This window comes from Triticum dicoccoides, chromosome 3A (genome assembly GCF_002162155.2).
Source record: "Triticum dicoccoides isolate Atlit2015 ecotype Zavitan chromosome 3A, WEW_v2.0, whole genome shotgun sequence".
Lineage (NCBI taxonomy): Eukaryota > Viridiplantae > Streptophyta > Magnoliopsida > Poales > Poaceae > Triticum > Triticum dicoccoides.
Genome location: NC_041384.1, coordinates 600,129,306 through 600,142,151, shown reverse-complemented (window position 1 = coordinate 600,142,151; position 12,846 = coordinate 600,129,306). Strand labels below are relative to the sequence as shown.

General features: G+C 49.8%; 1 protein-coding gene across 1 annotated transcript; it reads right to left on the bottom strand.

Annotated features, from left to right (window-relative positions):
* Window positions 1–8,518: 8,518 nt before the first annotated feature.
* Window positions 8,519–11,819, bottom strand: LOC119269482. The gene is made up of 3 exons (XM_037551320.1): window positions 11,463–11,819; window positions 11,022–11,361; window positions 8,519–8,780 (listed from the first exon to the last, which is right to left on the bottom strand). Exons 1-3 carry the CDS (start codon window positions 11,780–11,782, stop codon window positions 8,715–8,717), a joined length of 726 nt encoding a protein of 241 aa, XP_037407217.1. The 5' UTR covers window positions 11,783–11,819; the 3' UTR covers window positions 8,519–8,714.
* Window positions 11,820–12,846: the final 1,027 nt, after the last annotated feature.

The window sequence follows — 12,846 nt, the reverse complement described above, 5'->3', positions numbered from 1 at the left end:
ACCTTTTTGGTCCTTACTGACAAAAGGGGGAGAAGCATATGAGGTTGATAGTCTTCAAGCGGGTCCATATGGGCGGGTGCTTTATATTTTGCTTCGTGCTTACAACTCTCGTTTTGCTACATTTGGTTCTTTGAGTTGTAACACTTAAACTCGATGGTCGTCTGCTACTTATCTGCCACTTTGTTTTGCGATGATAAATTCCGCATGTGCGACGATAAATTCCGCACTTAGATCATTCTGCAGACGTCCATTTTCCATTATGCATGTCATTATCTTCATATACTTTCACATGCATAATGGATTGTCATCATAAGTTGAAGTGGATCTCCACAAGTACAACCTGCCATGTGCATTTGCATTCCAAAAGCAAATTACCTATATGCACATCTTCAGGGGGAGCCCTTGCAACTTATGAAGACAATTCCTTATCCTTTACAATTTCACAGATTATATTCCCCGTTGAAAACTTCAACTAGTTTGTCATCAATCACCAAAAAGGGGGAGATTGTAAATGCATCTAGTGCCACCCCTAGTTGGTTTTGGAGTATTGACGACAAACCTAGTTGAGGGACTAATGTGTTTGTGAGAATTGCAGGATAACACAGGTAGAAGTCCCTCATTGATTCGGTTTTCCTACCAGAGATGACCCCTAAAAATGTATGAAGACATTGAAGTCAAAGGTGGTATATGAAGATATTCACATTGAAGACTATGACAAGAGAAGACACCACATGAAGCCTATGGAGCTCGAAGACTTAGAACTTTCGTAGTTCTTTTTCTTTTGTGTTGAGTCATAGGAACCACCGTACTGTTAAGTGGGGTCCAAGAGAACCAGTCAGAATGACTGAAGTGATGCCTAAACAAAACCTATGTCTTCGAGTGAAGACTATGAGAGCGAATCTTGTCCAGAGTCGGACAAGTCAGTTTTGCTTGTAGCCCAAGTAAAGTTGCCGTGTGAGTTTGAAATCTGACCGTTGGAACACGTGTCAGTTCCTTAGTGACCCAGGGTCATTTCGGACAAATCAGGTCGGATTGCCAAGTGGCTATAAATAGCCCACCCCCCACAACCATAAACGGTTGGCTGCTCAGATTGAGAGTACGGCTTTTGTCGTTTGAGAGCAACCCACCTCGAAGCCTTTGAGAGAGAATTCCTTGCGAGGATAAAGCCCTAACCACCCAGAGCCAGAGAGAATTGGGCATCACTTAAGTCTTCTTGTCTGTGTGATCTGAAGACTTATTACACTTGAGGGCTGTGCATCCTCCAGCCGGTTAGGCGTCGCGTTCTGAGCATCCAAGAGACATTGTGGATTGCCGGTGAACGAAGTCTGTGAAGGTTTGGGAGTCTACCTTGAAGACTTACCAGAGTGATTGGGTGAGGTCTGTGTGACCTTAGCTCAAGGGGAATACGGTGAGGACTGGGTGTCCTGAGCTACGTGTTCAGGACTGGGTGTCCGGGACTGTGTGTCCTAAGGTTTAAATACCTAGCCGCCCCAACCAGACGTACAGTTGTCACAACTGGAACTGGTCCAACAAATCATTGTCTTCAACGAGTCACTGGTTTCATCTTCCCTTCCCTTTACTTACTGTTGCTCCTTGTGAAGTCATTGTATGTTTGCACTATCTTTTGTCTTCACTGAGTGACTGCATGCTCTGTATGGCTTCATAATATCTTCCTACCTGATCCTTACTACATTGTTGCTATTAAGTCATTGTGCTTTCACTTCATTGAACACTTGACTATGGCTTGCCTACTGTAGTCTACCTTCCGCTGCATGGTAATAGGTTTATTTCTATCATTTGTCTTCATAACTTCCATGTTTTGAAGACTTCCATAAAAATCGCCTATTCACCCCCCCTCTAGTCAATAGAACACACTTTCAGAGGCCATGTCTGTACATGCTATGCTCGTCAAGTCAATCTAAGTGTTTTGCATGTGTAAATCTGGCTTACACCCGTTGTATTCGAATGTTAGAATCTATCACACCCGATCATCACGTGGTGCTTCGAAACAACGAGCCTTCGCAACGGTGCACAATTAGGGGGAACACTTTGTTGAAATTTTAGTGAGGGATCATCTTATTTATGCTACCGTCGTTCTAAGCAAATAAGATGTAAACATGAAAAACATCACATGCAAATCATAAAGTGACATGATATGGCCAATATCATCTTGCGCCTTTGATCTCCATCTTCGAGGCGCGGCATGATCACCTTCGTCACCGGCATGACACCATGATCTCCATCATCGTGTCTTCATGAAGTTGTCTCGCCAACTATTACTTCTACTACTATGGCTAACGGTTAGCAATAAAGTAAAGTAATTACATGGAGTTTTCATTGACACACAGGTCATACAATAAATTAAGACAACTCCTATGGCTCCTGCCAGTTGTCATACTCATCGACGCAAGTCATGATTCCTATTACAAGAACATGATCAATCTCATACACCACATATATATAATTCATCACATCCTTTTGGCCATATCACACCACATAGCATACCCTGCAAAAACAAGTTAGACGTCCTCTAATTGTTGTTGCATGTTTTAAGTGGCTGCTATGGGTTTCTAGCAAGAACGTTTCTTACCTACGCAAAACCACAACGGTGATATGCCAATTGCTATTTACCCTTCATAAGCACCCTTTTCATCGAATCCGATCCGACTAAAGTGGGAGAGATAGACACCCACCAGCCACCTTATGCATCAAGTGCATGTCAGTCAGTGGAACCAGTCTCACGTAAGCGTACGTGTAAGGTCGGTCCGGGCTGCTTCATCCCACAATGTCGCCGGATCAAGATAAGACTAGTAAAGGTAAGCAAATTGAACAAATCATTGTCCACAACTGCTTTGTGTTCTACTCATGCATAGAATCTACGCATAGGCCTAGCTCATGATGCCACTATTGGGGAACGTAGAAATAATTCCAATTTTTTCCTACGTGTCACCGAGATCAATCTAGGAGATACTAGCAACAAGAGAGAGGGAGGTGTATCTTCATACCCTTGAAGATCGCAATGCGGAAGCGTTACAAGAACGCGGTTGGTGGAGTCGTACACGCAGCCATTCAGATCGCGATCGATTCCGATCTAAGCACCGAACAACGGCGCCTCCGCGTTCAACACACGTACAGCCCGGGGACGTCTCCTCCTTCTTGATCCATCAACGGGAGAGGAGAAGTTGAGGGAGAACTCCAACAGCACGACGGCGTGGTGGTGATGGAGCTCGGGGTTCTCCGGCCGGGCTTCGCCAAGCGCCACGGAGGAGGAGGTGTAGGAGAGGGGGAGGGGCTACACTAGGGGAAGGGTGCGGCTGCCCTCTCTCTCCCTCACTATATATAGGGGGAGGGGTGGAGGAGGCTCCCTAGGGTTCCCTAAGGGAGGGGAGACGGCCACAGGGGAAACCCTAGATGGGTTTGGGCGCCCCACCCCTAGGAAACTTGGCCCCCAAGCCGGGAGGGGTGGCTGCCCTAGGGGAGGCACCCCCGCCTCTCCAAGTTACGTGAGATGGGGTGGGAGGGGCGCTCAGCCCCTTAGTGGGCTGATGTTCCCCCTCCCCTTGGCCCATAAGGCCCCCAACGCTTGTCGGGGCCTCCGAAACCCCTTTCGGACATGTTGGTCGTCATCCGGTACTCCCGGAACAATTCCGAACTCCAATACCCTCCGTCCAATATATCGATCTTCACCTTCGGACCATTCTGAAACTCCTCGTCACGTTCGGGATCTCATCCGGGACTCCGAACAACCTTCGGTAACCACATACTATTTCCCATAACAACTCTGGCGTCACCGAACCTTAAGTGTGTAGACCCTACGGGTTCGAGAACCATGCAGACATGACCGAGACATCTCTCCGGCCAACAACCAATAGCGGGATCTGGATACCCATATTGGCTCCCACATGTTCCACGATGATCTCATCGAATGAACCACGATGTCAGGGATTCAATCAATCACGTATACAATTGCCTTTGTCCATCGGTATGTTACTTGCCCGAGATTCGATCGTCGGTATCCCAATACCTCGTTCAATCTCGTTACCGGCAAGTCTCTTTACTCGTTCTGTAACGCATGATCATGTGGCTAACTCCTTAGTCACATTGAGCTCATTATGATGATGCATTGCCGAGTGGGCCCAGAGATACCTCTCGGTCATACGAAGTGACAAATCCCAGTCTTGATTCGTGCCAACCCAACAGACACTTTCGGAGATACCTGTAGTGCACCTTTATAGCCACCCAGTTACGTTGTGACGTTTGGTACACCCAAAGCATTCCTACGGTATCTGGGAGTTGCACAATCTCATGGTCTAAGGAAATGATACTTGACATTAGAAAAGCTTTAGCAAACGAACTACACGATCTTGTGCTACGCTTAAGATTGGGTCTTGTCCATCACATCATTCTCCTAATGATGTGATCCCGTTATCAATGACATCCAATGTCCATGGTCAGGAAACCATGACCATCTATTGATCAACGAGCTAGTCAACTAGAGGCTTACTAGGGACATATTACGATATATGTATTCACACATGTATTACGGTTTTCGGTTAATACAATTATAGCATGAACAATAGACAATTATCATGAACAAGGAAATATAATAATAACCATTTTATTATTGCCTCTAGGGCATATTTCCAACAGGCGGATCGGAGCAGAGGAAGAAGACCACCGGACTCCATCAATGGCGGTAAGGACTTTTCTCTCTTGGAGATGCACGCTAGATTCGATCCATAGCGATAGATTCGATCCATGGCGGAGGGGAATGGGGAATATGTAGATAAGCATAGGGGTAGTTCATACTAGTTCATAGCAGTTCATACGAGTTCATACATGCAAGATCAGAATGCAGAAGGGGGATTGGGTGATTGGGGGATAGGGGGTGGACAACGGACACCGGCTGGCCGTGGTAGCCGTCACCGGCGTGCAAAGCGGCTGGTCGAGCCGCTGGCCTTCATCTTCTTCTTCATCGCTGTGTGGGCCGGTGGGTCATCGTCATCGTCCTCGATGGAGTCGAGGTCGGTCTGCCAGGAACGATGGCCTGGCTCCGGCGCCCTCGCTGGCATCTGCACCGCTTCTTCTTCCTCCTCCTTAGGCTCCCCGCCGATGATCACCGATGGCGCGATAGCCGTCTCCCAGTACACTGCGGGACGATGATCATTAGGAGCCCAGTAGGTCTTGTACTTGCACCACTTCTTCCTCTGTTTAGCATCGACGAAGACGGCCTGATTCATGGCGCAGCGAATGATGTCAACTGCCATCGCGCCCTTCGCTGGGTCAGGAATCAGCGTCTTCAGCTCTTCTTTACTGGCCTTCATGAGCACTGCATTAGATTCCTTCTGCATGTCCGGCATGGAGCCGAAGTTCGAGCACACCTCCATGGTGTTCTCGAACTTGATCCGGTCACCAGCCGTCCACCCGAGGAAGAAGGCCCTCCAGCCAATACCCCAAAGGAAGGGGTTGGCGTTGGAGTTGGAGCTAGAGCTCATGGCGATGGGGAGGAGAAAGGTTGATAGTGAGAGAAGAGAGGGGGTGGGTAAGTAGTGGTGGGTAGGGTGAGTAAATATAGGAGGGTGAAGAGGAGGAGGAGAGTGACAGTCATGTCGTTTTAACTACAAGCTCTTCAATTAGCCATGAACTCTGTGTTGTGCGTGACTCCATGAATTATGTGCAGATCGAGGAGAGCAATGAGATGGGCACGGAGGTGCTCCTGGCCGTTGACAACAAGGGCAAGCAGCCCCTTCACCCAATGCCTGACGAGGTTGTGCTGCTGCCCACTGCCGAGGAAGATCCGAAGACGCCTGAGGGTGGCGACGACGAGGGCATGGAGGAGCCCCCAGCAACAAGCACCGCAACTACGACCACTACCATCAGGAGGATGGCCCAACTCACTTCTGCAAGGTCATCCTTGCGCCGAAGTTTGAGTGCATCCCCATGCCCCTGGACTTCACCAAGCACTTCGTCGCGGTGCCGACGGAGTTCAAGCTCAGGAACAACACCGACTGCTCCTGGAAGGTGACGATGAAGATGATGAACGGCAGGGTGACCCTGGATCAGGGTTGGGCCACCTACGCAACCGTTCATCAGATCAAGATCGGCTACATGGTGACGTTCAAGCTCCTCACTCCCGACACCCTCAAGGTCATCATCTTCGACGACGATGGCATTGAGGTCGTCAACAAGTGCGGGAAGCACGACGAAGCCTTCGCCGCCAAGGAGTAGGGCCGGGCCACCTCTTTCCAGCGTACTATCGAGTCTGCTTTGAACATGTTTATGATTTATGCATTGAACTGTTATGAAGTGTGGTATTGCTTATATCTGAATTATGCTAGTTGATGCTCTGTTTATACTCTGTTGTGCTTATGATGTGTGCTGCCGAAGTGTGGTGGTAACCTCACCAACTAGCCAAAGAGGTTACCACACACCAGGCGTTGCATACAACCAAACACCATGCCTTGAGTTTGTCCACTAACATGCAGACAACCAAACACCAGACAGTGTGGTTCTACCGATGCAGGCAAGAAGGCATGCAGGCAACAAAACAACATGCAGATGGTGCATTTGAGGCTGCATTTGCATAGTCAGGTTGGGTGGAGAAGCGTATGCAATGCGGGTACTGTAGCGCACGGCAACCAAACACGCCCCTAGAGATTTTACGAAGTCATCATAGACGCATCGTAGTCGATGGGAACGTCTCCTCCCACTGAAAGCGTGTCACCGAAAATCCTGAAATAAATCCAGGATAAATGCGAGCACCGGGATTTGAAGCCTGATGGGTTGGGAATACTACTGTCCACCTAACCATCCTAAGAACAACTCCAACGGGGCGACCCATTTCGTCCACTTGCGTTTGTTTGGGTCGGCGCAGACAAAAGTAGAGGCGCAACGTACCGACCCAAACCCAAATCGCATTTGCGCTGACGCATTTGCAGCCGAAATGCGTCGGCGCGGGCGCGAAGCGGACGCCACGCGAGCCTTCTCGGTGTCCGCGGCGTCCCCACCTGACGGTCGTCCAACTACCCAGCGGCCAGTATGGTCAGCTTAATTTATGACAACCGCCCACCTCAGGCCCACACGTCAGCAATGACGGGTCGTCCTTTTTTAAGTCGACCGTGCGGGAGGGGGGGTCGTCCTCATCCGCTTCCAGAGAAACTCCCCGTCCCCATCTCGCTCCCCCGTCGGCGACAACCCTAGCCACCCTAGTCAAGCCAGATGGGGCTCTTCTCCGGCATTGATAGCAGCAAAGCCAAGGGCAAGGCCCCCGCCATCCCTTCTCCCTCTTAGCTTCCCCTGCCTCCGTCGGCGCCAGCTCGCCGGTCGAGGCAGTGCGTCAACATGCCAGTGCACCAGGCAGAGTGGCACTAGCAGCACCGCGTGCCTCTCCCGTACCCCGACGTCACCCTGCCGCATGACTGACATCTGGATCCGGAGAGTATCCCAGTGCCGTCGGCGTCGCGGATGGCTAGGGTGCACACACAGGAGGTGCAGCATCGGCGGGCACAACTGACACCGGAGCAGCGGGGCGACATCACGTATGCCTTCGACTCGTCCAACTGGGCTCATTGGTTTTCCTTCGAGCACGAGGAGGCCAGGCGGCGCAGCGTCCGTGAAGTCGGCCGCAGGTCACCGCCGCCCCCTCCCTCCCCCCTTGTCGTCCGCGACGAGGACCAGGAGGCGGAGGCCGCCTACCAGGCGGCCATGGCGGCCGTCCTCCGAGAGAGCGAGGAGGAGGAGCATCGCCGAGAGGAAGAGGAGGCGGCGTACCAGGCGGCCATGGCGGAGGCCATGGCCCTCTCCGCGACAGGCAATCGGTCGTGCCGCCGGTGGCCACGCCTTCCCTCGTCAAGGCTGAGCCGGAGCCGACCCCCATCAAGCGCTACTCATGGACCGAACGAGTGCGTGAGTGAGTCAACACTCTGTCCGTCTGGCCAGCGTTGGCCATTTTTTCGCTCGCCGTCAAAATGAGTCGGGCCAGCGTTGGACACATGCGCCCGCCGGTGGCCACGCCTTCTCTTGTCAAGGCTGAGCCGGAGCCTACCCCCATCAAGCGCTACTCATGGACCGAACGAGTGCGTGAGTGAGTCAACACTCTATCCGTCTGGCCAGCGTTGGCCATTTTTCTCGCTCGCCGTTAAAATGAGTCGGGCCAGCGTTGGACACATGCGCCGACCCAAACGTGAAAGCAAATGTTGATGTCCGCCAGGCCCGTTTGTGTCGGCGTTTTGGAGTTGCTCTAACCATAGATTGGTTCGCTGCACCGCAGTGTGCTAGTACTACTATCGTGACCCTAAAAAAATGTACTAGGCCACCGTGCGGCGTGGGTGCTCTGGTGCATCTCTCTCGTAATCCGTCCACACGTCCAGTCCGATGAGCGGAGCTGCACACAAGTGCAACCATGACGCGACACGCCAGTAGCAGCTTTGCAAAATCCGTTAAGCCGTTGTCTTTTTTATGTCAGTGTCAGGGGCATCTCCAGCGCCGTGCGGCAAACGCCGGGTGTCAGCAGAGCAGAAACAACGACACAAATAAACGCCCAGGGAGGCGGCCGATGCGTACGTAGGCACGTACAAATGACATGCAGTACGCATAGTACATTATTGCATACACATACATACTGGATGTTCAATCACACGGAGAGACAGACATGGCACGAACAGCGTCCGCGAGGCACACGCTGCGCCGAGCTTTTGTGCCTAGGACGCAGCCTCTCAGTCCTCGATCACAAAGGCTACACCGTCGTGCTTCTTGAAGTAGTGCGTGGTGTGATCCACGATCTGCAGATTCCACAAGCATCGTCAGATGGGAACCACTGCCGTGCAGCCAAGTGAAGCAAATGCCCTCGGCTTAGACTCAGAAAAACCACCAGCAAAAAAAAAGATGTGTAAAAAAAACCAAGGGCAGGAAGGATGGCAAACCATCTAGCAGCAGCGCGGCTTTAATTTAAATGCAATGGTGCGAATGGCACGATGAAGCAACATAATTTTATGAATTCACATCCTAAACAGATGAGATGATAAAAGTTAGACTTGATGCGTATAATTAATAGCGCTAGTAAGATGGGATGTGCTCAACTGCATGGACGAACCAACCTTTTTTAGTGCCAACATTTTGAGTTTGGCCTAAATGGTACCCGATGGATTTCCTCACTTGTTTTAGATTGGGTGCACAACATTTCCTCCAGTAGAAAAATCTGGATGGAGTACATCAGGCTTTCAACTCTACTTAGACTATTCAATCTAGGACAGGACAGGGCGGGACAGGGTTGGTTTCAAGCTCCAGTAGATGAATGATGCACTTCTACAATACTCCTATCAAGCGTAGCATTAACTCTGTAATGCTTGTATCACCATGTAGCATTAACTCTGTAAAACTCCTCCTTAATTAATGGACGAGGCAAACAATACTCCTATCAAGCTTTCGACTCGCTACCAAAATAAGATCGGCTGGTAGTTTTCCGACTCCAGCTCACAAAAGTTTACTTAAGACAGGATGCATGTACCACTGTGCATACCAGTAGCACTGTGCTACTCGGGATGGGATTGGGCCGGGTCATGAACTGTCTGACAAACTATATGAAATTGGAAGTTAGGTAACGCAGTAGTGAAATACAAAAATGTTCATATATCCCAACTGAACTGCCTCATGAAACTTCTGAAAATGGAGGCAGCAACTTCAGTATGTCCACAGAAGCATAGAAGCTACTTCAAAAGAAACTCTTATCCTAGAATTGCGGTTTCCCTCACTTTTCCTAATTAAGGTCGGTGCTATGAAGTCCAGTTTTATAACTAACTACGACACTGCAACTGCAAAGCCAGACAAAACTACCTTGGATTTGTTAGAAGCCAGATGGAATAACTGTTTTCCAGACAAACTAAATGTAGTAATGAACTTATAATACTGCAACGACATGGCAGTACGGCACTCACATTGGTGTTGCTCAGCTCCAGGTTAAAGTAACAACACAATTTTATAATTTCATACCCAGACGAGATGATAAACTTAAGAGTTGATGTGTATAATTAACTTCTGGTAAGGGAGATGTAATCAACTACATGGCTGAATTCTTTTTGATACTACAACATAGTGGGCTTGAACTAAACTCTAAAGGATAGCCGAGCCCTTTTAGATTGTGTGCACAACATTTCTTCCATTAGAAAAATCTGGATGGAGTACATCGAGCTTTCAACTGCACTTTAGACTATTCAATCTAGGACATGATAGGACAGGTTGGTTTCCAACTCCAGCGAATGAATGATGCACTTCCATAGGATAATGACGCAACAGCAATAGTTTTAATAGGCTTCCGACTCTACAACCAATAGCAGTATAAGAAAGATTGGAAGTTTTCCAACTCCAGCTCACAATAGTCCACTTAAGACAGGCTGAATATACCACAGTGGGTAGCAGTAGCCCATGGACTAAATGAAAGCTTTATGATTGAAATGCGTACATAATTGTGAATTCATCAAGAACTGTCTGACAAACTCTCTGAAATTAGTAAAACCTTAGGTAACGTACTTGTGTGCAAAGTGTGAAAAATGCACAATAATTCGTATATCATAGTCTACCTCACGAAATTTCTGAAAATTGAAGCAGCAACTTCAGTATCGTCTACAGTAGTACTCCCTGCGTCCCTTAATATAAGACGTTTTTGCAGTTCAATTATTTTGCAGTTCAAATTGAACTGCAAAAACGTCTTATATTAAGGGACAGAGGTAGTACCATAGAAGCTACTTCAAAAGGAACTTTTATCTTAGCACTGTGAGTCTGTGATTTCTATTGCATTTCAAAATTAAGACCGGTGATATGTCAGGCTCTACTGCTCTAAGAAGACACACGAAACGAACAAGTTCAATTTTATTCCAACCAACAATGACACTGCAACTGCAAAGCTAGACAAAACTAGCTAGAGGAATTTGTTAGAAGCCAGATTGAACGATTGTTTCCCAGATGCACTAAATGCAGTACTAATAATGAACTAATAATAGCACAATGACATAGCAGATAGCACTCACATTGGTGTTGCTCAGCTCTAGATTATAGAAATCCACGGCGTCTGCCTTGAACAGCGGCCCGGCGTGCCAGGTCCCGGCGTGCAGCTTGAGAAATTTCGGACCGGAGACACGGAAGACGCAGACCTCGGACGGGTCCGGGGGCAGATAGAAATGCCCAGCGCGCGACTGCACGGCACTCCCGCCACCACTCTGCTCCGTCGCCCCGTCAACGATGGAAGGCTTGGCCACGCCGAGGTACCAGTCCTGGCCGCCGATGGAGCCCAGGCACTGCGTGACGCTGGCGTGGTGGGTGATGGACGAGAACTTGAGCGGCCTGCTCTCCAATCTCATGATGTAGAACCTGGCAAGATGGAGAGGGGAGAATAAAATTTCAGAATCTTGAGTCTAGTTCAGGTAGGAGAGGATGATTGGTTGGTGGTGCTAGTATGTGGAGAATCGAACCTGGGGATGCCGCGGCTGAGGTCGAGCTGGGCGTCGTGGGGGCCGAACTGGTCGCCGTCGGGGGAGGCGGCGATGACCTGCCCGAAGGGCGCGAAGGACTCCGGCGTGGCCTCCACCGGCCGCAGCGTCACCACCCTCGGCTCCTCCCGCTTGGCTTCCATCGCCCGCGGCGCCGACGACGAGGCGGCTCTGGCTCCGGCGCGCACGGCTCTGCAGCGCTTGCTGTTGCTGCGAGGAGGGGGAGGGGGAGGAGTGGCCGTGCTGCGGCGGCGGAAGTGGCCGAGGCGGCACGCGCGGCCCAGGAGGCCCAGCGCCTCCATCCAAACGTTTTCCCGTGGCCGAAACTGCAGCGTGCACGGTGTGGTGTGGTGCGCCGCAGTGTGCTAGTACCAGGCCACCGTGCGGCGTGTGTGCACCGGTGCATCTCTCTCGTTATGCCAGTGTCACTGTGTCAGGGCATCTTCAACGCGTGTGGATCTTACTCTGCCATCCAACATCATCCAAAAAAAAACATCATCCCGCACATAGGGCCAGTTCTTTTCGCGCAAGATTCTATAGAATCAAAATTCTGGAAAAAAAATTCTAGAATCTGCTTCTCCTAGAATCTGTGGTCGAGTTCTTTTCTGAGATTGTAGTTTAAGATTCCGCAAAAAAAAGATTGTAGTTTAAGATTCTAAAGAGAGTTATGTGTTGAAGAAGTTGCAGGCCCGTACCAGACACCTGTGTAGCATGTTTGATTGCACAGGGTCCTTTTACTGCTTTTCTTTGAACACTTTATGTAAATACTAGTACTACAACTTAATGATTAATCAAGGCACGAGGTATTAAAACGTATGGACAGCGATATTTGGCAACAGTGTGCCCGATAGGAAATTTACCTTACCTGTCGATCACCCGCCAGCTAACCAGGCCAACCAGCCCGCCAGCTAACCAGGCCAACCACCCCGCCAGCTAACCAGGCCGACCACCCCGCCAGCTAACCAGGCCAATCGTTCTACAAGGCCCAACAGAATCGCAACTTTCCCCCACACCCTTACCTCCCACGCAAGTATACCCTCTCTCACCCTCCCCACCACCCACACGCCCCTCCCCGCTACACAGCTGCTCAAAATCAACACCAAAGACCTACCCCTCCTCCAGATCTGGATCAAACAAGAGCAGATCATCAGGGAAGCGGTGGAAATTACCAGGGATACGGCGAAGAAATCACCAGGCAACATCACCTCACCCTGGTAAGAATCAAAGACTCATTCAAAATCTCCAAAAAAATCTGCTTAATACAAATACTTACCCCACCGCCACCCCACCCCCCTCCTAATCTGTACAAAAATTACCATCCTTTCACCTCTAGAAAACAGAATAAGCAGACTTCTCTCATAATTTT

Bases quoted from the DNA above. Each gene is read 5' to 3' on its own strand.
- LOC119269482 (XM_037551320.1), bottom strand. From the start codon at position 11,782: ATGGAGGCGCTGGGCCTCCTGGGCCGCGCGTGCCGCCTCGGCCACTTC. The intron at 11,362-11,462 runs GTTCGATTCTCC...CCATCTTGCCAG, and splicing joins CTCAGCCGCGGCATCCCCAG to GTTCTACATCATGAGATTGG. The intron at 8,781-11,021 runs GTGAGTGCTATC...TGGAATCTGCAG, and splicing joins TAGAGCTGAGCAACACCAAT to ATCGTGGATCACACCACGCA.